The 25,794-nt window shown below is 40.9% G+C and overlaps 1 protein-coding gene across 1 annotated transcript in view; it reads right to left on the bottom strand.

The window, feature by feature from the left end:
- Positions 1 to 25,794, bottom strand: part of PSMA8 (proteasome 20S subunit alpha 8) — a 52,505-nt gene that overhangs the window by 6,601 nt on the left and 20,110 nt on the right. Inside the window, exons 3-6 of the mRNA XM_007538569.2 lie at positions 18,726 to 18,850; positions 8,220 to 8,342; positions 4,401 to 4,520; positions 3,931 to 3,993 (exon numbers count right to left, since the gene is read on the bottom strand). Coding sequence (XP_007538631.1) covers positions 3,931 to 3,993; positions 4,401 to 4,520; positions 8,220 to 8,342; positions 18,726 to 18,850 — 431 coding nt within the window. The remainder of the gene's footprint in view (positions 1 to 3,930; positions 3,994 to 4,400; positions 4,521 to 8,219; positions 8,343 to 18,725; positions 18,851 to 25,794) is intronic.

Raw genomic sequence — 25,794 nt, 5'->3', positions numbered from 1 at the left:
ATGAAGTTCTGAGTTTGAGCTCTGACAGCACATGTACCAGAGTAATGCCTGGTTCTTTCTCTCCTCCTATCTTTCTCATGAATAAATAAATAAATAAATTTTTAAAAAGATTTTTAAAAAGCCAAAAACAATGACAATGATTATGACAGTAATAATAAAACCCAAGAAAACAGTAACAAAAACCCCACTGTCCACACAACACTGACTGATTTCCAGTTTACAACACTTTGAGTACTTCTGTACACCCCCAGTTAAGAGCAAGTGAGTTGACAAGCTACAGTTCTGTTAGAGATACCTGATTTATAACACCTGTTACTTATTGATACAAGCCTGCACTGATGGTTTTGTGTTGTCCCATTTCCTCAGTTATTGAGCTATCTACACAACAAAGGAATGTTTGACTACCTACAGTCACTCATGTTTATCTCTGGCTACAGTTTCTGTTCTCTGATGGCTGGCTGGTGGATTTTATATGCTAACTAGCAGTTGGGTCTAAAGGTCCCAGAGACAATAGCTTAATCTGCATATATGTTGACCAACACTGCTGCCCCTCATAGAGTATAGAATACACAAGCTAGGCATGAAGGTAGATGATGAATACCCATTGCTAGTCAGAGGGACACATGAAGAGTTATACAATAATGTACTAGTGGTCAAACTTGATATGTGTACTGTGTGTGTATCATGATGTGTGTACCTCTGAAGAAATGCTTTTTCTGTTACTCATCCCACACTTAGATGTAATACATATTTTTGCCAATAAATACCATGTGGAATGTCTGTGCGTGGTTGCATTTGGTGAAACCCATTGAGGGATGTAAACTGGTGTGGCCATCTACAGACTACTCTCTCAGTGTCATATCTGACTGAAATCATTCCATCTGAAGTTCATGCACACTTCTTTTTTTTTTTTTTACCAGAGCACTGTTCAGCTCTGGCTTATGGTGGTGTGGGGGATTGAACCTGGGACTCTGGAGCCTCATGCATGAGAGTCTCTTTGCTATCTACCCTCTGCCCTCATGCACATTTCTACTTGATGAATAGGAGTGACCTACATTTCAAATGTCCTTTAGTCAGTAAATCCTTTATCACAATATTGGGAACAGTTTTTTTGTGGTCCAGGTGGCGGCGCAGTGGATAAAGCATTGGACTCTCAGGCATGAGGTCCCGAGTTCAACCCCCAGCAGCACATGTACCAGAGTGATATCTGGTTCTGGTTCTCTCTCTCCTCTCCCTCTCCCTCTCCCTCTCTCTCTCTCTCTCTCTCTCTCTCTCTCTCTCTCTCTCATCTTTCTCATAAATAAGTAAAATATTTTTTAAAAATGTTCTGAACAGTTTTTCAAAATACTGTTTTGAATAATTTACTTTGTGGTTCAGCAGTTTTCACAAATAATGGTTTGCAATGGTATACAAATGATGTTAGACTTACCACAAAGAAACAGAAAAAGGTTTTTAAAGGACTTTAAAATTTAATATGAAGGCACTTTAAACCGAAAAGTAAAGAAAAAAGGAAAAGATAGTGGATAAGCTAGAATGGGTGGGGTTCTCTTTATTTTTCTTTTTACAAAAGGATAATATTATGTTAAAAGTATGTAGGACCAGAGAAGTGGTGTAAACATCAGTAGGGTCAAAATTAGATCAATGGGGGGGGGGGGAAGAGCTGGATAGCATAATGGTTCTGCAAAGAGACTCTCATGTTTGAGGCTTTAAAGTCCCAGGTTCACCATCATAAGCTAAAGCTGAGTAGTGCTCTGGTTTAAATATATATATTATTAAATAAATATATATAATAGATTAATGATTTCTGAATGATTTTAACTGAAAGCATATATTGATTACAGAAGTTAAAGTTCTCAATTCAACTCTGTCTTATGGTGGGATAGAGAACTGAACCTGGGATTTTGTAGTCTCAGGCCTGAGTGTCTCTTTGCATAACCACTATGCTATCTACCCTCATCTGAGTATATGGCACCAGGAATTAATTCCAACGGGAAGACATACTATGCTACCATTTTAAAAAATATATTTATTTATTTATTTCCTTTTCTTGCCCTTGTTGTTTTATTGTTGTTGCTACTGATGTCATTGTTGTTGGATAGGACAGAGAGAAATGGAGAGGGGAGGGGAAGACAGAGAGGAGGAGAGAAAGACAGACACCTGCAGACCTGCTTTACTGCTTGTGAAGTGACTCCCCTGCAGGTGGGGAGCCGGGAGCAGCCGGGAGGTCGAACTGGGAACCTTACACTGGTCCTTGTGCTTTGTACCACATGCGCTTAACCCACTGTGCTACCGCCCAACTCCCTATGTTACTATTTTTAATTAAAATACAGATGTAATTTAATGAGTGTGTCTATCTATTCATGTGTGTATACATGAATGTGATAGGACTGGTGCAATGATTCAGGCTCCAGAATCCTGTTATTCAATACAATGTGATAGATTGTTCAGAGTATTGTGACAAAGGACTCACTGGCGAAAGAGCATTTGACCTGTATGCCACTGTTATTCATTAAGTAAAACTGTACTGTTCCTACATAGGGCTGACTCAGTAAGATTTCCCACTTTTTAAAAAATATTTATTTTGTGGTCCGGGAGATGGAGATGGCGCAATGGATAAAAAATATTTATTTATTTTCCCTTTTGTTGCCCTTGTTGTTTTATTGTTGTAGTTATTGATGTTGTTGTTGGATAGGACAGAGAGAAATGGAGAGAAGATGGAAAGGTAGTCAACTGCAGACATGCTTCACCACCTGTGAAGCGACCCCCCTGCAGGTGGGGAGCTGGGAGCTGGAATAGAGGTCTTTACTCTGGTCCCTGTGTTTTGCGCCACGTGCGCTTAACCTGCTGCACTACCGCCCTACTCCCAGGTTTCCTACTTTTAAGAATGGTTAGCCTGAATCTATTTCTCAGTATCTCCTAAGTCTTCACAAAGGAACTGGAATTAATAACTGATTACTGTAATTACACACATATTGATGGTTATCAATATACAGAAATAAAACAGAAGCTGTCGTAGTGTCAGTGGATGCTAATATTTTCAAGAATATTCTACGGAAAGTCACAGATGTCAAGGTTTTTTTTTTTAAAGATTTTCTTATTTACTTATTTATTCCCTTTTGTTGTCCCTGCTGTTTTTTATTATTGTAGTTATTATTGTTGTTGTTATTGTTGGGTAGGACAGAGAGAAATGGAGAGAGGAGGGGAAGACAGAGAGGGGGAGAGAAAGACAGACACCTGCAGACCTGCTTCACCGCTTGTGAAGCGACTCCCCTGCAGGTGGGGAGCCAGGGGCTCTAACTGGGATGCTTACACCGGTCCTTGCGCTTTGCACCATGTGCGCTTACCCCGCTACACTATCTCCTAACTCCCAAATGTCAAGGTTTTGTAACAAGTGCGCTCAACTAGGTGCGCCATTGCCCAGCCCCAGATGTCAAGGTTTTAATGTTTATTCAAAAATTATTCCGGGAGTCGGGCTGTAGCGCAGCAGGTTAAGCGCAGGTGGCGCAAAGCGCAAGGACCGGTGTAAGGATACCGGTTCAAGCCCCCAGCTCCCCACCTGCAGGGGAGTCGCATCACAAGCGGTGAAGCAGGTCTGCAGGTGTCTATCTCTCTCTTCCCTTCTCTGTCTTCCCCTCCTCTCTCCATTTCTCTCTGTCCTATCCAACAACAATGACATCAATGGTGACTACAACAATAAAACAGCAAGGGCAACAAAAGGGAATAAATAAAAAAAAAAATAATAAAAAGAAATGAAGAAACTCTTTAAAAAATTATTCCAATATTTAGTTATGAAAGAGAGGAAAGTAGAGACAGAGAACTAGAACACCACTCTGGTACATGAGATCCCAGGACTTCATGCATGAGAGTTCAACACTTTATTCACTGAACCATCTCCTATCACCAAAATATTTTATTTTACAGATGATTTACCTTCAAAGGTTGATTTCTTCTTATTATAGCAAGATCAATGTTTTTTCCACCAGATTGGACGACCTAGTGTAAAAAAGTAGAATATTGGAGTCACTTAAACAAGTTTCATGACTTGCTTTTTAGAAAAAGGTTGATTTGTTTACTTTTGAGAGAGAGGGAAAGATAGCATCATGCTGACACATGGGATTACACTTGGGATCTCAGGCTGGAGAGTCCAGAGTCCAGCACTTTACTAATTGTGCCATTCCCAGGATCAGTGTTTTTTTTTTTTTTTAAATCAGAGAACTGGTCAAATCTGGGTTATGTTGGCCCTGGGGATTAAGTTAGGGACTTCAGAACCTCAGACTTGAAAGTTTCTTGCATAAATCATTATGTTATCAACCCAACAACAAGTTTCATGCTTTATTAGTAAGCATTTGGATGGGAAACAAAAAACATGTATTCTAAATATGTCATATTACATCACTTACTTCTAGCAAAGCTCTTATCGCTAACTTAATAGCTTCACTGTCATTTGCTATAGCATCTTCTGTGTAATTCTTCTCAAGAAATTCCCGAACAGTTTTAGCACTCCGGCCTATTGCATTTGCCTTGAAAAATAAAGATAATTATTAACATAATTCATTGTAATGTGAAAGAATTTTTTAAAGAATTTATTTATTCATGAGAAAGACAGGAGGAGAGAAAGAACCAGCCATCACTCTGGTGCATGTGCTGCTGGGGATCCAACCCAGAACCTCATGCTTGAGAGTCCAGTGCCTTAGCCACTGTGCCACCTCCCGGACCACAATGTGAAACAATTTATAATTAAGTGAAGTTAGAAGTTTATAGTTTCCTTCAATACTCCTTAGCATACTTACTAAATAGAAAATTATCAGTTTAAAGACACAGCAAATATTTTAGTAGCTTTTTTGGTTATTAAATGTATTATTTGTAATGGTGACAAGAAGTATTTTCAAATATACTAAAGCTTTGTCCTAGTCAATGCTTTTTTTTTTTTTTTTGCCTCCAGGGTTATTGCTGATGCTCAGTACTTGCACTACAAATCCACTGCTCCTTGAGGCCATCTTTCCCTTTTTCTGTTGTTGCAACACTTGTTGTCATTATTATTATTGTTGCCACTATTGTTGTTAAATATGACAGCAACAAATCAAGAGAGGAGGGGAGACAGAGAAGGGGAAAGAAAGACAGACACCTACAGATCTGCTTCAGCAACTGTGAAGCAACCCCCCTGCAGATGGGGAACCACAGACTCGAACTGGGATCCTTACACTAGTCCTTGCGCTTTGTGCCATGTGCGCTTAACCCGCTGTGCTACCGCCCAACTCCCTAATCAATGCTTTTTATACTTTAATTACTTCCAAGGCCTTGATATTAAGAAAATATATTTTTTAAATAATTTATTTACTCCTGAGAAAGATAGGAGAGAGGAAGAACCAGACATCACTCTGGTACATGTGCTGATGGGGACTGAACTCATGACCTCATTCTTGAGAGCCCAGTGATTTATTGACTGAACCACCTCCTGGACCATAATAATCAGAAAATATTGAAAACGGGGAGTCGGGCGGTAGCACAGAGGGTTAAGCGCAAGTGGCGCAAAGCGCAAGGATCCGAGTAAGGATCCTGGTTCAAGCCCCCGGCTCCCCACCTGTAGGGGAGTCGCTTCACAAGCAGTGAAGCAGGTCTGCAGGTGTCTCTCCTTCTCTCCTCCTGTCTTCCCCTCCTCTCTCCATTTCCCTCTGTCCTAGCCAACAACGACAACATCAATAGCAACAATAATAACTACAACAATAAAAACAAGGGCAAAAAAAGGGAATAAATATTTTTTAAAATGTTTTAAAAAGAAAACATTGAAATGAGTTAAAGCTCCAAAAGATATGTATTTTTTAAAAATTTTTATTATCTTTATTTATTGGATAGAAACAGTCAGAAATTGAGGGGGTAGGGGAGATAGACACCTACAGCCCTGCTTCACCACTTGCAAAGCTTTCCTTCAGCAGGTGGGGACCAGGTGTTTGAACCTGGGTCCTTGTGCACTGTAACATGTGTGCTCAACCAGGTGCGCCACCACCCAGTCCCAAAATATGTATTTTTTGCAATGTAGTACAAAAAGAAGGGAAAAGGGAGAAAAGAAGCAAAAGAAAAAAAAAATAACACTAACGTCAAGAAGAACAATGTTTCCATGAATAGGAACTATGCATCATTTTCTCAAAACTTTATTCTAAGTATAGTGTTAGTATTGATCCATTGTCTTCTTAGCACTGCAAATAAGATTTTCTGCTCCATTTTCCATTTTTTTATTCTGTAGAAATCCATTATATGATGAAAAGAGACAGACTCATTTCCATGGCTTGAGACTTCAGTGTAGAATATAGCATGCTATTGTAATTCAGTCCAATATCCAGACTAGTATTAGCAATGAGAAAGATGATGAAAGTCATAATTTATGTGAACACTTATGTGTCAGACACTAAGCTAGGTATTTTACATGTATTATCTCAGCTAATTATTAAAAATTAATATACTATTAACCAACTTTAAATTCTAGATGAAGAAATGAAGAGATGAAAAGGTTAAAAGAAACTTTCTCAACTTTAGCACCACTGACTGGATTTAGGGTTGGATAATTCTTTGCTGTGGGGAACTGTCCTGTGAATTTTAAGGTTTATCAACCTCTATATAATAGATGTCATTAGTGTTTCCTGTCCCAATTATGACAGTCAAACATAATTCTAAATATTGCGTACTGTTCCTTCAGGGGAAGAATATCACTCCTATTTGTTAGTAACTAGCTTAAGTAATCTTTAAAAATAGTTATTTACGGAAGTTGGGCGGTAGCGCAGTGGGTTAAGTGCACGTGGCGCGAAGCGCAAGGACCTGTGTAAGAGCCCAGTTGGAGCCCCAGCTCCCCACCTGCAGGAGCGTCGCTTCACAGGCGGTGAAGCAGGTCTGCAGGTGTCTCACTTTCTCTCCCCTTCTCTGTTTTCCCCTCCTCTCTACATTTCTCTCTGTCCTATCTAACAATGACGATATCAATAACAACAACAAAAATAACTACAACAACAATAAAAAACAAGGGCAACAAAAGGGAAAATAAATAAATGGATAATTTTTTAAAAGCGCACAGCTGTGGAATTACTGAGCTATTGAATCACTTGAGCATGTATGGTAGAGCTGATGAAACCAAACATTAATGTTAGCAAAAACAGCTTTCCCCATCGCCCCACACACCACTTGTGACTCTTCTGGGTCCTTGTGTCGCACTCTACTGGTTGTAGCACCTCCCGCCCCACCACGACGATTTTTGGTTAAATAGCTAACTAGTTGATACCACCATTTGTATTTTGTTTGTTTGATTGATTGATTGATTTAGCCTCCAGGGTTATTGGTGCGGGCACTACAAATCCACTGCTCCTGGTGGCCTTTTTTTCTTTTTCTTTTTTATTGGATAAGACAGAAACTGAGAGGGGAGGGGGACATAGAGAGGGAGAGAGAGACAGACACCTGCAGACCTGTTTCACCGCTTGTGAAGTGACCCCCCTGCAGGTGAAGAGCTGGGGGATGGAACCAGGATCCTTGCGTGCATCCTTGAGCTTTGTGCTATGCGCACTTAACCCAGTGCACTACCTACCGCCCAACCCTTCAACATGACGTGTCTTGCCCCTGAAAATGATAAAGAATTGCAGTGAATACATTGACTCAATATCTAAAAATATATATTCTTATATCTTATAAAAACCCTATATATTTGGGAGTCAGGCTGTAGCGCAGCGGGTTAAGCGCAGGTGGCGCAAAGCACAAGGACGGGCATAAGGATCCCGGTTCGAACCCCGGCTCCCCACCTGCAGGGGAGTCGCTTCACAGGTGGTGAAGCAGGTCTGCAGGTGTCTGTCTTTCTCTCCTCCTCTCTGTCTTCCCCTCTTCTCCATTTCTCTCTGTCCTATCCAACAACGACAACAACAATAATAACTACAACAATAAAACAACAAGGGCAACAAAAGGGAATAAATTAAATAAATTTAAAAATAATAATAATAATAAAAAAACCCTATATATTTAATAATATATAAGTGTAATATATATATATACATATATATATATATATAGAGAGAGAGAGAAATTGAGAGGGGATGGGGAGGTAGTAAGAGAGATACTTCACCACTAGTGAAGCTTCTCCCCTGCAGGTAAAGACTAGGGCTTGAACCTGAGGCTTGAACAATGGAAACAGTCAGTTGTGCCAGTGCTTGGGTCTCAATCTAAAATATATTATCAAAATCATAACTAACCTTCCAAGCATGATAAGTACCAGAGGGGTCAGTCTGATATAATCTTGGGATACCATCATCATCAAAACCTACAATTAAGGCAGCAATACCAAAAGGTCTTCGTCCATTGCTCTGAGTATATTTCTGAAAGATAAAATGTTCATTACAAAATTTTATGTAAAACTATACATAGAGTAACATGATTACTTATTTAAAAAATATTTTGGCAGGACACACCTGGTTGAGCACACATAATTACAGTGCACAAGAACTCAAGTTCGAGCCCTTAGCCCCCACGTGTAGAAGGAAAGCTTCATGAGAGGTGAAGCAGGGCTGCGGGTGTCTCTGTCTCTATCTCTCCCCTTCCCTCTTGATTTCTCTCTGTTTCTATCCAATAAATAAAGGTAACACAAATAAAATAAAATAAATTGTTTAAAAAGTACTTTGGGGGCCTCCTGACATGCTTGATCTTGCCACTCTTGGTTAAATCTATTTAACTAATTTCTTTTACTTCAGATGCATAAAGCAGGAGAGATGACATCAGTGGGACTCCAGGTGATGTCAAGGCATGTGTGAGGACTTGAACCCAGGCAGTGTACATGGCAAGGCGCACACTTCACCACATGAGTAGCTGTGTAGTCTCAGACACTGAATTCTAACAGCAAACATTCTTGCTAAATGATCTTCTTTACCGTATTGAATTTTTTTTTTTTTCACCAGAGCACTAGCCTGTGGTGAAGAAAATGACCTGGGCTTTTAGAATCTCAGGTCTGATGCTCCTTGCATCAGCTCCTTGCATCAGCATCATACTATTTCCTCTGCCCTATAGATCATCTATTTCTTTTTATTAGTAATTTAAGATTATTTTTAAAATTATCAGGTTCTTACTCTTTTAAAATATTTTCTTTATTTTTAGTGAGAGAGATATAGAAAGAAGGAAAAAGAAACAGATACCCCAAAGTAATTTTCAGCTCTGGCTTATGGAGGTGTTGTGGACTGAACCTGGGACTGCAGAGCCTTAGGTATAAGCCTTTTACATAATGATTATGCTATCTCCCTAGCACCTGATTCTTGTTCTTATTTTTAATTTATTTTTATTTATTCCCTTTTGTTGCCCTTGTTGTTTTATTGTTGTAGTTACTGATGTTGTTGTGGTTGGATAGGACAGAGAGAAATGGAGAGAGGAGGGGGACAGAGAGGGGGAGAGAAAGATAGATACCTACAGACCTGCTTCACTGCCTGTGAAGCAACTCCCCTGCAGGTAGGGAGCTGAGGGCTCAAACCTGGATCCTTGCACTTTGTGCCACATGTGCTTAACCCGCTGTACTACTGCCCGACTCCCCCTGATTCTTATTCTATATACTTTCAAGACCTTGGGTCCTTGGATCAGTGAAGCTGAATCAAAAGCCCAGACATGAGCCCACACAAATACAACCACTTGATTTATGACAAAGGAACCAAAGGCATTCAGTGAGGTAGAGAAGGTCTCTTCAACATGTAAAAAAATGAAACTTGACCACCACCTAACACCATATACACCAATGTCAAATCTAAATGGACTAATGATCTAGATAGTAGATCAGAAACTCTAGAAAAAAAAATTTTTTCTTTTAAATCTTAATTTTTTTTTTTTTTTTTTTTTTGCTTCCAGGGTTATTGCTGGGGCTGGGTTCCTGCACTATGAATCCACTGCTCCTAGAGATTATTTTTTCTCATTTTGTTGCCCTTGTTGTGCTTGTTGTAGTTGTTATTGTTGTCATAGCTGTTATTGTTGTTGGATAGGACAGAGAGAAATGGAGAGAGGAGAGGAAGACAGAGAGGGGGAGAGAAAGATAGACACCTGCAGACCTGCTTCACCGCTTGCGAAGCAACCTCCTGTAGGTGGGGAGCCAGGGGCTAAACCGGGATCCTTACATTGGCCCTGGAGCTTTGTGCCATGTGCGCTTAACCCACTGGGCTACCGCCCAACTCCCGAAACTCTTAAAATTTATAGAAAAAAATGTTGGTGAAACTTTGCAGGACCTTACATCAAAGATGTATTTGGAGACTCAATTCTCTGGGCATGGGAAATGAAAACAAGAGTAAATAAATGGGATGACATGAAACTAAAACGCTTCTACACATTGCAAACTACACTGGGGGCTAGGCTGTAGAGCATCGGGTTAAGCGCACGTGGCACAAAACGAGAGGGGTGTAAGGATCGGGTTAGAGCCCCAGCTCCCCACCTGCAAGGATCGGATAGCTTCACAAGCAGTAAAGCAGGTCTGCAGGTACCTATCTTTCTCTCCCCTTGTCTTCCTCTCCTCTTTCGATTTCTCTCTGTCCTTTCCAATAACAACAACATTAATAACAACAACGATAAACAACAAGGGCAACAAAATGGGAAAAAATAGTCTCCAGGAGCAGTGATTCATATTGCAGGCACTAAGCTCCAGTGATAAACCTAGAGACAAAAAAACAAACAAACAACAACAACAAAAAACCACAAGGATAACCAGGTAACCACTAAAAGGAGAAGTTATGTGCACATCACACATCAGACAAGTGCCTGATATCAAACATCTATACAGAATTAATACAGATCTACAAAAGAAGCAAAAATAACCCAATAAAATGTGGGACAAAGAACTAAACAGACAGTTTTCTAAAGAAGAGATACACGTGGCCCACAGACACATGAAGAAATGCTCCACTTCAATTATCATTAGAGAAATGTAATTAAAACAACACTGAGATAGCATCTCACACCTGAGAGAATGGCTGACATCAACAAACCAGGAAATGACAGGTGCTGGAGAGGCTGTGGAGAAAAAGCAACTCTGCTGTATTGCTGCTGGGAATGCAGACTTGTACAGCCCCTTCGGAAGATTGTATGGATAAACAAATAAAAATGGAAGTGAGGACTGGGTGATGGTGCACCCAGTTAAGCACACATAGTACTAAGTACAAGGGCCTGTGCAAGGATCCAGGTTCACGCCCTCAGCTCCTCACCTGCAGGAGGGATACTTCACAAGTGGCAAAGCATGTCTGCAGGTCTGTTTTTCTCTCTCCCCTTTTACTTCCCCCTCTTCTCTCAATATCTCTCTGTCCTAGCCAATAAAATGGAAAAAAACGCTGCCAGGAGCAGTGGATTTAAAGTGCTGGCAAAAATAAGCCTGGAGGCAATAATATTAATAATAATAAATAGAAACAGAAGTACTTTATGATCCAGCAATAGCATTCTTAGGCATTTATCCAGTGAATACGTAAACACTAATTAGACGAGACATATGCAGCCCTATGTTCATAGCTGCTTTGTTCACAATAGCCAAAGATGGAAGAAATCTAAATGCTCATCAACAGGTGACTAAAGAAGTTATGGGATATATAGTCCATGGAATACTACTCTGCAATAAAAAAAATGATATTGGGAGTAAGGCAGTGGTGTATCTGGTGCTCACATTACAGTGCACAAGGACCCAGGTTCAAACCCCTGGTTCCCAACTGCAGGGGGAAGCTTTACAAGTGGTAAAGCAGGGGTGCAGGAGTCTCTCTGTCTCTCTCCCTATCTACCCCCTCCCCTCTCAGTTTCTCTCTGTCTTTTACTCAATAAATTTTTTAAAAAGATGATATTGTGGCCTTTGGGACAAGATGGATGGAATTAGAGGTGATTATGTTTAACAAAATAAGTAAAGGGAGATACTCATATATAGAATCTAGAGACTAGATATAGTGGTCCAGGAGGTAGTGCTGTGGATAAAGCATCAGATTCTCAAGCGTGAGGTACTGAGTTCAAGCCCCAGCAGCACATGTACCAGAGTGATGCCTGGTTCTTTCTCTCTCTTCCCCTATTTTTCTTATTTACTTACTTATTTATTTATTTTGGGAATATTACATTTAATTTAATTAATTCATTTATTTTGCCTCCAAGGTTATTGCTTGGGCTCAGTGCCACCACTACAAATCCACTGCTTCTGAAGGCTATTTTTCCCAATTTGTGGCCCTTGTTGTCGTTGTTACTATGATTGTCCTTATAGTTTCTGTGTTGCTCAGAGAGAAATGGAGAGAGGAGGGGAAGACAGAGAGGAGGAAAGAAAGATACCTGCAGACCTACTTCATTGCCTATGAAGTGACCCACCTATAGGTGGGGAGTTGGGGGCTCGAACTGTGGTTCTTACTCTGGTCCTTGTACTTTGCGCCTTGTGTGCTTAACTGCATCACCACCTAGCCCCCTCTCCTATTTTTCCTATTCATAAATAAAATCTTTAAAAATATATTTTTAAAAAGTTTAAAAAAGAAAAATAGAGATTGGATACACATGAACTTGAAAAAAAAAAGAAAAAACATAAGCAAGCAAACTACTTCTAAGACTTGTAGGAATTATGTTGGTTATATCTGGGATCGAGAACTTTGATGGTGGGTATAGTATGGAATTCTACATTGTAATCTTGCATCCTTGTAATATACCATTAGTTATAAATTAAAAAATAGGGGTTATATGATTGTGGTTGCAAAGGACTCACTGTTCCAGTTTGTTTTTGCTTTTTCAGATATAAAGAAAGAAAGAGAGTGAGAGAGAGAAACAACACAGCACTGAATTTTACACCAGTATAGTGACCAGGCCTGAACCTGGGTTGTATGCAAGGCAAAGCAGGCACCAGTCCAGTAAGTTATTTGCAGGCCTAGTGTTTATATCTTATTATTATTTATCAGAGCACTGCTCTGCTCTGGCTTATGGTGGTACAGGGGATTGAACCTGAGACTTTGGGGCCTCAGGCACAAGAGTCTCTTTGCATAACCATTATGCTATCTAACCTTGCCCTCTTATTATTTTTTTGAATATTCTTTTTAAAAATGTCTACTTATGTATTTACTATTGGACAGAGACAGAAATTGAGAGGGGAGGGGGAAATAGAGAAGGAAACACAGAGACACCTGCAGCCCTGCTTTACCACTCATGAAGCTCTCCCCCACAGGTGGGGACCAGGGGCTTGAACCCAGGTCCTTGCGCACTGTAATGTGTGTGCTTAACTAGGTGCACCACCAGCTGGCCCTGTGCTTATGTCTTATATCCTCTGTACTTGCTAATGCTCCTAGTTTATACCAAATAGGGAATATGTGTTCTGTGAATATTCCTTAGAGTTGAGGCTCTTTTATTTTATTTATGTAATGACTCATGTTATTTTTACATATTTTAAACATGTTTAAATGAAAATACACCCAGTTAAAATAATCTGAAATTAGGGGCTGGGTGGTGGTGCACCTGGTTGAATGCACACGTTACAAAGCACAAGGACCCAGATTCAAGCCCCCAGTCCCCACCTACAGGGGGAAAGCTTCACAAGTGGTAAAAAAAAAAAAAGGCTACAAGTGTCTCTTTTTCTCTCTCCTTCTCTATCACCCCCTTCACTCAATTTCTGGCTGTCTCTATACAATAAATAAATAAATAAATAAATAAATATAATTTTAAAAAGAAAGAAATTACAACATGTGTATGTAAAGAATATCTCTTTGGGGTGGGGGTAGCATAATGGTTATGCAGAGAGTCTCATGGCTGAGGCTCTGAAGTCCCAGGTTCAATCCCCTGAACCACCATGAACCAGAGCTGATCAGTGCTTTGGTTGAGAAAAAAAAAAAAGCATATCTCTCTTTTGTCCCAGACCCTCAAGCTCTTCCTCAGTGACTGACTACTCCACTGTTAAAGATTTCAAACATACATTTCTTTTAAGCATTTCTAAAATTGTTCAATGTAAAACTTCATATTTCTAAAGAAAACCTATAAAGCATAATTGGGAACTTTGTATATGTAATATTCTGGAGTTTTGTTTTCTAGTGAATACTTTTTAAAAAATATTTATTCCCTTTTGTTGCCCTTGTTGTTTTATTGTTGTAGTTATTGATGTCATTGTTGTTGGATAGGACAGACAGAGAGGGAGAGAGAAAGATAGACAGCTGCAGACCTGCTTCACCACCTGTGAAGTGACTCCCCTGCAGGTGGGGAGCTGGGGGCTTGAACCGGGATCCTTACTCCGGTCCTTGCACTTCACGCCACATGTGCTTAACCTGCTGTGCTACTGCCTGACTCCCTGGCGAATACCTTTTATAGCTACTGGAAAATAAAGAAAAAGAGAATAATCCAAAATTATTGAGTCCTCCTGAAAATTGAATTAAATTGAAAAGCAGGGCAATTTTTCATAAATATGTAATTTTATTTATTTATTTCCTTCAAAGTTATTACTTGGAGGCTTGGTGTCAGCACTACAATACACTGCTCCTGGTGGCCATCTCTCTCTTGTCTGTTCTTTTTTGGATAGGACAGAGAGAAACCGAGAGAGAAGGAAAGATAGAGGAGAGAAAGATAGACACCTGCAGCCCTGCTTCACTGCTTGTGAAGCTTTTCCCCTGCAGGTGAGGACCCGGGGACTTGAACCTGGTCCTCATGCACTGTAATGTGTGCACTCAACCAGGTGTGTCACCACCTGGCCCCTCACAGCTTTTTTCTTTGTTGAATTATATTACTTTTTTTCCCTCCATTTATTTATTGGATAGAGACAGCCAGAAATCCAGAAGGAAGGGGGAGACAGGGAGAGAGACAAGAGAGACAGGAGACACCTGCAGCCCTGCTTCACCACTAAGGAAGCTTTTCCCTTGCATGTGGGGACCAGGGTCTTGAGTCTGGGTCCTTGCACATTGTAATGTGTGTTCAGCCAGGTGTGTCACCACCTGGCCCCCAGAATTATATTACTTTTAAAAGATTTATTTGTGAGAGAAAGGAAATAGGAGCTCCAGTGGCGCAATCGGTTAGCACGCGGTACTTATACAGGAAATGGGTGAGGGGAAGGGAAAGAAAGGGAGAGAGAACGAGAACCAAAGTATCAAAATACTGAGGGCTTCAACGTAGTACTTCATGCTTGAGAGTTAGTTAATCCACTGTACCACCTTCTGGATTACTGAATTACATTCTGAAATTCATTTCCAGTATGGCACTATTAGATTATACCTTGTAATTGGCTAGGTCTTTTGTGTCTAGCTAAATTAATTCTAAAAAGATCAAACCAAAATTTTAAAGCATTTTATTTATTTTGGATAGAAACAGAAATTGAGGGTGTAGGGAGATAAAGAGATAACTGCAGCCCTGTTCCACTGCCTGTGAAGTTTCCTCCCTGCAGGTGTGGACCAGAGGCTTGAAGCTGAGTTCTTGCAATGGTGACATGTGCACTCAATCAGCTTGGCCACCACTTGGCTCCTCAAACCAACTTTCTTTCTTTCTTTCTTTCTTTCTTTCTTTCTTTCTTTCTTTCTTTCTTTTCTTTCTTTCTTTCTTTCTCTCTTTCTTCCTTCCTTCCTCCCTTCCTTTTAATTTATTTCCTTTTTGTTGCCCTTGTTTTTATTGTTGTTGTAGTTATTATTGTTGATGTCATCGTTGTTGGATAGGGCAGAGAGAAATGGAGAAAGGAGGGGAAGACAGAGAGAGGGAAAGAAAGATAGACACCTGCAGACCTGCTTCACCGCCTGTGAAGTAACTCCCCTGCAGGTGGGGATCAGGGAGCTCCAACCGGGATGCTCAAGCAGGTCCTTGCGCTTTGCGCCACGTGCGCTTAATCTGGTGCGCTACCGCCAGACTCCCCTCAAACCAGTTTTCATTGTGCAACCAGCAGTATATAACCATAACCCTGAAGGATCATCAGCATTGTTTGCTTGCTTTCTTTCATTATTTATTTATTTTTTTGCAAATAAGGCTACCATATATTGCTTTAGTGTGTACTGTATTATTGTAAGTTGATTTCTAAATATTAAATATTTAAATATTATTTTAATATTAACATGAGAGTAAGAGACAGAACCAGAATATCTCTCTGGCATATGCACTGCCTTTCTCTTTTGCTCTGTTTTTCTTCTTCCTCCCGTCTATCTCTTGATCTATCTCTAGTAAAAAAATAAAAATTACATAAGCAAGGGAGTCCGGCGGTAGCGCAGCAGGTTAAGCACACGTGGCGCAATGCGCAAGGACCGGCAACCAGCCCCTGGCTCCCCACCTGAAAGGGAGTCGCTTCACAGGCGGTGAAGCTCCTTTGCAGGTGTCTTTCTCTCACCCTCTTTGTCTTCCCCATTTCTCTCTATCCTAACAATGACAACATCAATAACACCAACAGGGAGTCAGGCGGTAGCACAGCAGTTAAGCGCACGTGGTGAGAAGCGCCAGCACCAGCGTAAGGATCCCAGTTCGAGCCCCGGCTCCCCACTTGCAGGGGGAGTCGCTTCACAGGCGATAAAGCAGGTCTGCAGGTGTCTGTTTCTCTCCTCCTCTCTGTCTCCCCATCTCTCTCTATTTCTCTCTGTCCTATCCAACAATGACAGCAATAACAACAACAACGATACACAACAAGGGCAACAAAAGGGGGAAAAAATACCCTCCAGGAACAGTGGATTCATGGTGCAGGCATCGAGCCTCAACAATAACCCTGGAGGCAAAAATAAATAAAATAAAATAACACCAATAATAACTACAACAACAATAAAAAAACAAGGGCAACAAAAGGGAAAAAAATATTAAAAAATTTTTTTTGATTACATAAGTAAATGAAAAAGAATGTCATCCACTAGCCAGGTTATTTGAGTTTGAGTCGAAATTTTGCTACTTCCTAATCAATGTATTGGAAAAACTAATTCACTTGTTTGGGGGCCGGGTGGTGGTGCACCTGGTTAAGTGCACATAGTACGAATCGCAAGGACCCATACAAGAATCAGGGTTCGAGCCCTCACTCCTCACTTCGAAGCAGGTCTGCAGGTGTCTATCCTTCTTTCTCTCTCCTTCTCCATCTTCCCCTCCTTGCTCAATTTCTCTGTATCTTATCCAATAAAAAAGGGGGGAAATGGCCTCCAGGAGCAGTGGATTGGCAGTGCCAGCACCGAGCCTCAGACATGGAGGGAAAAATGGAGGAAGGAAGGAAAGAAAGAAAGGAGGAAGGAAAAAGAAAAACTAGTTCACTTGTTTTACCTCAGTTTCTTATATATAAAATAAACATAACAGTAGTGCTTCATTTGTTTAATTACATTATGGATTAAAGGACTTGGTATATTTAAAGCATCTAGAGCCCTTTCTGACATAGACATTATTATTTGTCTACTTAGATATTTTAGATACTATTTCTAGATATTACTGTCTAAAATTACATATTTAGCAGAGGTAGATATTATAATGGTTATGCAAAGAGACTCTTATGCCTGAGGCTCTGAAGTCCCATTTCAAACCCTTGCACCACCATACGCCAGAGCTGATCAGTGCTCTGGTAAATAATAATAATAATAATAATATGAAATAGGAGGGCCAGGCAGTGGTGCACCCGATTTGAACCCCTGGCCCCCACCTGTAGGGGGAAAGCTTCACAAGTGGTGAAGCAGGGCTGCAGGTGTCTCTCTGTCTCTTTCCCTCTCTTTGCCCCCTTCCTTCTCAATTTCTGGCTGTCTCTATCCAATAAATAAAGATAATAAATAAATAAATAATAGCTGTGACAAGTTAGATTAATTGTATCAAACTAAGGGATCCAAATAGTGACTGGAACTAAAAACAATATAAATAATTACTGGAACCAGTATTAGGTTTTCTAATAAGATTGAACACTCTGGGGACAGAAGGAGCTAGATCACCAGGTAGCACATGTGCCCTGCCATTCAAGAATCCCAGGTTCAAGCCCCACTACTACATGACAGATGTCACAGTACCAGAGAAAGCCACAGTGCTGTGGTGGTGTCTGTCTTTATGAAAATATTTGCCCAGAAGCTGAGAAACTGTGCAAGATGAAGCACCTCTCTGGTACATGGAATGCTGGTGATTAAAACTGGGACCTCACGCTTGAGAATTCAATGCTTTACCCACTTCCCAGGTTGTGAGCAAGAGACACTGGCAGCACTGTTCAACTGCTTGAGAAGCTTCCCCACTGCAAGTAGGGACTGACTCCAGGATTAAACATAAATCTGGACAGGGGGTAGGCAACATAATGGTTATGCAAAAATACTCTTGTGCCTGAGGCTCTGAGGTTCCAGGTTCAATCCCCCACACCACCATAAACCAGAGCTGAGCAGTGCTCTGGTACAAAAACAAAAACAAAACAAAACAAAAACCTAGGTCAGTGTTCATGGGAACATATATGTTTTTCTGGATGTGTCACCACCAGGCCCCTGATGCTCTTTTAAATGTAACAACAATTCACAGAGTTGTTACTGGCAGAGATTTCCAGTGATCACATCAATCTGTTTCACTAGAATAAAAGTATGAGGGTTTTTGTTGTTGTTGTTGTTGTTGTTTTCCTTTCACCCACTTTATTGGGGAAATGTTGATTGTTGTCACAAGGGAATGGTTTCCACAAATCTCCAAGATAGGTGTCATCTCACCTCACCCTTGCACCCAATTGCTAGAAGTATGAGTATGATGCTAAGCATGAGAAAGAACAAGGCATTTAATAATACTGCAAATAGCTGGATTGTAGTGTTCCCATGAGGGAGGAACAAAGAGTAACCTTGAGCAAATATGTTGGCATAATGGCTTACCTGCTTTAAAGTTGCTATGAAGCGAGTTATATATTCTACAGTGACTGGGTCCTCAACTGTAAGCTTATGACTCTGGCATTCCACACGGGCTCTATTTATTACTACTCTAGCGTCTGCAGTCAGTCCTGGAAAAGCAGTTGATACATTACAAAAATAAATAAATAAATAAATAACCTTCTGCCTTGAGCACCATGAAAACTTTATTATGAAATCCCTTTCTCTTACTCAGCATAAGTTCAGTATTAAACATTTGTAAAAACAGATTTAACACTTGTATGACATTCTGATTTACTTCTATCGAGATTTAATTTGAAGGCCAGGACAATTGCTCAGCCTGTTAGAACACAACGTATAGAGAGACAGCATCAGAATTATGCATAAAGGCATTCATACCTGAGGCACCAAAGGTCTCAGGTTCAACCCCCAGCACCATCAGAAGCCAAAAGTTAATAGAGTTCCAGTAAACACACACACACACAAACACACACACACTGCATGCCAGAGGTTACAAGTTCAACACTTTGCATCACTGTGTCCCAGTACTGAGCATCTCTGTCTTCCCCATCTCTCTCGATTTCTTTCTGTCCTATCCAACAACGACAGTAATAGCAACAATAATATAATGATAAACAACAAGGGCAACAAAACGGGGAAAGATGGCCTCCTGGAGCACTGGATTGGTAGTGCAGGCCCTGAGCCCCAGCAATAACCCTGGAGGCAAAAAAAAAAAGGTGGGGGGCCGGGTGGTGGCGCACCTGGTTGAGCACACGTTACAATGTGCAAGGACCCGGGTTTGAGCCCCTGGTCCCCACCTGCAGGGGGAAAGCTTTGCGGAGTGGTGAAGCAGTGCTACAGGTGTGTCTCTGTCTCTCTCCCTCTCTATCACCCTCTTGATTTCTGGCCGTCTCTATCCAATAAATAAAGATAATAAAAATAAATAAATAAACATACAAAATTTTTTTAAAAGCTTCAGTCAGGTAAATAATAAGATTGAAAAGATTTCGTGGTCCGGGAGGTCGCGCAGTGGTTAAGGAACTAGACTCTCAAGCATGAGGTCCTGAGTTCAATCCCCAGCAGCACATGTACCAGAGTGATGTCTGGCTCTTTCTCTCTCCTCCTATGTTTCTCATAAATAAATAAATAAATAAGAGGCAGACTGGGGGTATGGACCGACCAGTCAACGCCCATGTTCAGCGGGGAAGCAATTACAGAAGCCAGACCTTCTACCTTCTGCATCCCTCAACGACCCTGAGTCCATGCTCCCAGAGGGATAGAGAATGGGAAAGCTATCAGGGGAGGGGGTGGGTTATGGGGATTGGGTGTTGGGAATTGTGTGGAGTTGTACCCCTCCTACCTTATGCTTTTGTTCACTAATCCTTTCTTAAATAAAAAATTAAAAAAAAAAAGAAAAAAAAAAAAAAAAGAAAAAAAAAATAAATAAATAAATAAAATCTTTTGAAAAGAAAAAAAAGATTGAAAAGATTTCTAAGTATTTGTTTTTGGTTGTTACTACTCCAGTTCAACTTTCCCAGATATAAAGGAGAGACAGAAACAGAGATGTCAATAAATGCCAACAGGAGGAAGCTTTGCTTAGCGTGATGGAAACTGTGGGTTTGAAGCTGGGTCATAGGCAAGGCAAAGTAGGCACCTTCCCAGATGAGCTATCTCTCTATCCCTTATTTTTGCTTTACAGTGTAAATATGATGTCCCTTTACAGAAGTATAAAAAGCACGCATGGCACGAAGCGCAAGGACCGGCGTAAGTATCCTGGTTCAATCATCCCGGCTCCCCACCTGCAGGGGAGTCGCTTCACAAGAGTGAAGCAGGTCTGTGGGTGTCTGTCTGTCTTTTTCTCCTCCTCTCTGTCTTCCCCTCCTCTCTCTGTCCTATCTAACAACAATGACATCAATAATATCAACAATAATAATAACTACAACAACAATGAAAAACAACAAGGGCAACAAAGGGGAAAATAAGTAAATATATATATATAAAAGAATTAGGGGAACAGGCAGCAGCATACCAGGCAGAGTACACAAGTTACCATGCAGAAAGACTTGGGTTTAAGTCTCCAGTTCCCACCTGCCGAAAGGAAGCTTCACCACTAATGAAACAGGGCTGTAGATGTCTTTTTCTCTCCCCGTCTCCCCTCTTAATTTTTCTCTCTTTTTTGACTCCAGGGTTATCACTGGGGCTCAGTCCTGCATTACAAATCCACTGCTCCTGGCATCCAATTTTTAAATTACTCTGGATAGGACAGAGAGACATTGAGAAAGGAGTGGAAGAGAGAGGGAGAGAGAAAGAGAGACACCAGCAGACCGGCTTGTGAAGCAATCCCCCTGCAAGTGGGGAGCTGGGGGATGGAGCCTGGGTCCTTGTGCGGGTCTTTGCACTTAGTACTATGTGCACTTAATCGGGTGAGCCACCACTAGGCTCCTCTCCCCTCTTAATTTCTTTTTGTTCTATCAGAAGAAAGGAAGGAAAGACAGAGGTAGAGAGGAGAGAGAAGGAACCAAAAGGCCACAAGCACAGTGGATTTGTCATAGATTTGTCACAGAGGCACTGAGCCTCCGTAATCACCCTGGTGACATTAAGAGTCAGATTTTATTTTGTAAAATATTTTACTTTATTTTAATGAGAGAGTGAGAGACAAGAAGACACAGAAAGGCCAGACCACTGCTCAGCTCTGGCTTATGGGGGCAGGGGAATTGAACTGGGACCTTATAACCTTAAGCATGAAAGTTGCAAAACAATTATGCTGTATCCACAGCCCTAGTCAGATTTTATTTATTTATTTAATTTCTTTATTGAGGGATTAATGTTTTACAGCCAACAGTAAATACAATAGTTTGTACATGCATAATATTTCTCAGTTTTCCACATAACAATACAACCCTCACTAGGTCCTCTGCCATCAAGATTTTTTCTAAAATAGATAGAGACAGCCATAAATGGAGAGGGAAGGAGGTAACAGAGGAGGAGAGAGACAGAAAGACACCTGCATCCCTGCTTCACCACTTGTGAAGCTTTCCCCCTGCAGGTGGGGACCCAGGGCTTGAACCTGGGTCCTTGTGCATTGTAGCATGTGCACTCAACTAAGTGCGCCACCACCCGGCCCCCTGCCATCAAGACTTTAATTAATTAACTAACTAATTAATTATTTTTTATCAGAGCACTGCTCAACTCTGGTTTATGGTAGTGCTGGGGACTGAACCTGGTACCTATAGCTTCAGGCATAAGTCTTTTTGCATAAACATGATGCTATCTACAAAGCAACTTTGGAGGCATTAAAAAAAGAAAACCAAAAACATAAAAAGAATCATGCATAGAAAGTAGTAACAGGGTAGGAGAGATAGCCCAGTAGTTATGCAAAGATACTCTCCTGCCTGAGGCTCCAAGGTCCTAGATTCAATTCCCTGCACCAGTATAAGAGGTGCTGAGCAGTGCTCTAGTATAAACAAACAAACTGATACAAAGAACATGTATAGAAAACATCAAAAACACAATGTAACAATAACAAATACAATAGAATTTTCTCTTCCCCCAGGGTTATGCCTGGGGCTGCCTTCAGGATCAATTCACCACTCCTGGTGGATATATATGACAAATACAAACTGAGAGGTAGGTGTGTGTGTGTGTGTGTGTGTGTGTGTGTGTGTGTGTGTGTGTGTGTGTGTGTGTGTGAGAGAGAGAGAGAGAGAGAGAGAGAGAAGGAGAAGGTTGGGGGGGAGGATCTGCAAACTTCTTTCACCACTTGTGAAGCTTCCCTCGCGCTGTGGAGAGTAAGAGCTTGAACCCAGATCCTCACATGGCAGGATCCTGCCTGGCCCTTATGATATAATTTTTTTTACACCAGAGCACTACTCAACTCTTGCTTATGGTGGTACTGAAGATGGAACCTAGGACATCAGAGACTCATATTAAAATATTTTATGTGACACATAAAAGGTCTCAAAGTGGATAAGGTATTGGACTTTCAAACATGGAGTTGAAATTTTGATAGTTGGCATTGCATGTGCCAAAGTAATACTCCAGTTGCTCTTTCTCCAATGCTATGAAATAAACACATATGAAAAAGAGAAAGAAAGTCATCTGCATAACAGTTAAGCTATTCCCTTACTGGGAAAGCCAGTCCAGGCCGGCTATCTGGACCAACATGCCCCAGTGGTGGTCCACTCATGACTACCTTCTGGAAGCCCTGCACCACCACACTCCCTGGAACCGCCCCCACATCTAAAATTAGCTAATCGCTTCTGACATTTGCTTCTGTAATCGATGTTTACCGCAACCCCTGCCCAGATTTAGAGTATAAATAATCATCAGCATTCACAATCAGGGCCTCGGGTTCCCAGTGCTAACTGGACTATTGGCTCGGCCAAAATAAACTCCTTTCATCTTCATCCACCTGCAGCTCCAGTCTCTTCCATAATTTGCAGACTACTACCAGAGCAGACAGGATTGGAGAAGATTCCTTATCAGCTTGACTATTCTTTACCAGGAGGAAAAGTGGTGGACCCACATTCCAGTCCTCTGTCCCCACCTGCAGGGGACAGCAGTGAAGCAGTGTGGTAGGTGTCTCTCTTTCTCCCTATATCCCCTTCAATTCCTCTCTGTCCTATCAAGTAAAAAACAAAAACAAACAAACAAAAAAAAACAAACCCTGTTACCAGATATATAACTTTGCAAAGATTTGCTCTTATTCCGTATATTTTATTCTTTTTTATATTTTATTTATCAAGGGGGAAAAAATAGGTGTATTGCCCCAAAGTAAAAGACTCTGGGGGTGGGGGGAGGGTTCAGGTCCTGGAACATGATGGCAGAAGAGGACCTAGTGGGGGTTGAACTGCTCTACGGAAAATTGGGAAATGTTACACATGTACAAAATGATTGTATTTTACTGTTGACTGTAAACCATTAATTCTCAATAAAGAAATAAAAAATAATAATAAATTTTTTTTAAGGAAATAAGAAAAGAGAAAGTACCAGACATCACTCTGGTACATGTGCTGCCAGGGATTGAACTCAGAATCTCATGCTTAAGAGTCCAATCCTTTATCCACTTGCCACCTCCCAGAACCCCACATTAAAAAAAAAATTATATTTATTTATTCCCTTTTTGTTGCCCTTGTTATTTTATTGTTGTAGTTATTATTGTTGTTGTTATTGTTGTCATCATTGTTGGACAGGACAGAGAGAAATGGAGAGAGGAGACGAAGACAGAGGGGGAGAGAAAGATAGACACTTGCAAACCTACTTTACTGCCTGTGAAGTGACTTCCCTGCAGGTGGGGAGCCAGGGGCTCAAATACGGATCCTTATGCTAGTCCTTTTGCTTCGTGCCACCTGCACTTAACTCGCTGGACTCCTGACCCCTGTATTCTCAGGCTAGAGAGTCTCTTTGCATAACCGTTGATCTATCTACCCAGGTCACAAGTTGCTTGTTAAAACTCAGCAGACTGCTCTGATGCATAATAGTTGAGAATTTCAAGTTAGCCCAAGTTATTTTTTCCTTTTTATCTCCATTTTAGTGTCATATCCAAGAAAGCAAAATAAAAACAATATTTTCTTTTTTTTTTAAAGATTTTTTCTTTTTTTATTATTTTTTAATATTTATTTATTCCCTTTTGTTGCCCTTGCTGTTTCATTGTTGTAGTTATTGCTGTTGTTGTTGTTGGATAGGACAGAGAGAAATGGAAAGAGGAAGGGAAGACAGAGGGGGGAAAGAAAGACCTGCAGACCTAATTCACCGCCTGTGAAGCGACTCCCTTGCAGGTGGGGAGCGGGGACTTGAACCGGGATCCTTGTGCTTTGTGCCACCTGCACTTAACCCGCTGCCTGACTCCCTATTTTTTTTTTTTTTTAACCAGAGCACTGTTCAGCTTATGGTGGTGCAGGGGATTGAACCTGGGACTTTGGAGCCTCAAGCATGAGAGTCTGTTTGCATAACCATTATGCTATCTACCCTCTGCCCCCTTTTAAAAGATTTAATCTATTAATTAATGAGAAAGATAAGAGGAGAGAGAGAATAAGCTATCATTCTGGTGTACGCACTGCCAGGGTTTGAATTCATGTCCTCATGCTTGAGAGTTCAATGCTTTATCCACTGTGCCACCTCCTGGACCATGTCAAATACAATCTCATGAAGAATTTCCCCGTTTCCCAGAACAGGCGGCAGCAGTAGCTCACGTGGCACAAAGCGCAAGGAACAGCATAAGAATCCCAGATGGAGCCCCCGGTGAAGCAGGTCTGCAGTTATCTGTTTCTCTTGTCTTCCCCTCCTCTCTCGATTTCTCTCTGTCCTATCCAATAATGACAGCAGTAACAACAATAATAAATACAGCAATGATGAACAACAACGATGGGCAGAGGGTAGATAGCATAATGGTTATTCAGAGACTCTCAAGCCTGAGGCTCCAGAGTCCTGGGTTCAACCCCCTGCACCACCATGAGCCAGAGCTGAGCAGTGCTCTGGTAAAAATTTAAAAAAATAAAAAATAAAAAAAGAATTCCCCTGCTCTTTCCCTAAAAAACTTTAAAGCCATAGACTTTTTGAATTTTCTTGTTTTTACCAGACTGCTCAGTTCCAGTTTATGATGAGCAGGGGGTTGAATGTGGGATTTTGGAGCCTCGGTTATGAAGATCTCTGTAATAACCACAGTTTTCTCCCTGGCTTGAGTTACCTTTATACTCAAATTAAGTAAGGTTCTTCTTACACCTCAATCTCTTGCCTCTGAGTATAGCTTCTCTCTGTTTATTTTTTTAAACCAGGGTACTGCTCAGCTCTGTTTTATGGTGGTGCAGGGATTGAACCTGGGATTCTGGAGCCTCAGCTATGAAAGTCTCTGCAAAACCATTATGTTATCTACCCCTGCCCTGAGAGTAGATTCTCTATTCACTTATTAAAGGCTAACTTTTTTCCACTGAATGGTCTTGGTAACCTTGTCAACAACAATTTCTATAGTTGTTAGGGAGGCGGTATAGTGGCTAAAGTACTGGACTAACAAGCATGAGGTCCCAAGTTTGACCCCTCAGATTGTATGTGCCAGAGTGATTCTCTGTTCTCCATTTTT

The sequence above is a fragment of the Erinaceus europaeus genome, chromosome 15 (genome assembly GCF_950295315.1).
Source record: "Erinaceus europaeus chromosome 15, mEriEur2.1, whole genome shotgun sequence".
In the NCBI taxonomy this organism is placed as follows: Eukaryota; Metazoa; Chordata; class Mammalia; order Eulipotyphla; family Erinaceidae; genus Erinaceus; species Erinaceus europaeus.
This window is presented reverse-complemented; position numbering and strand designations above follow the sequence as displayed.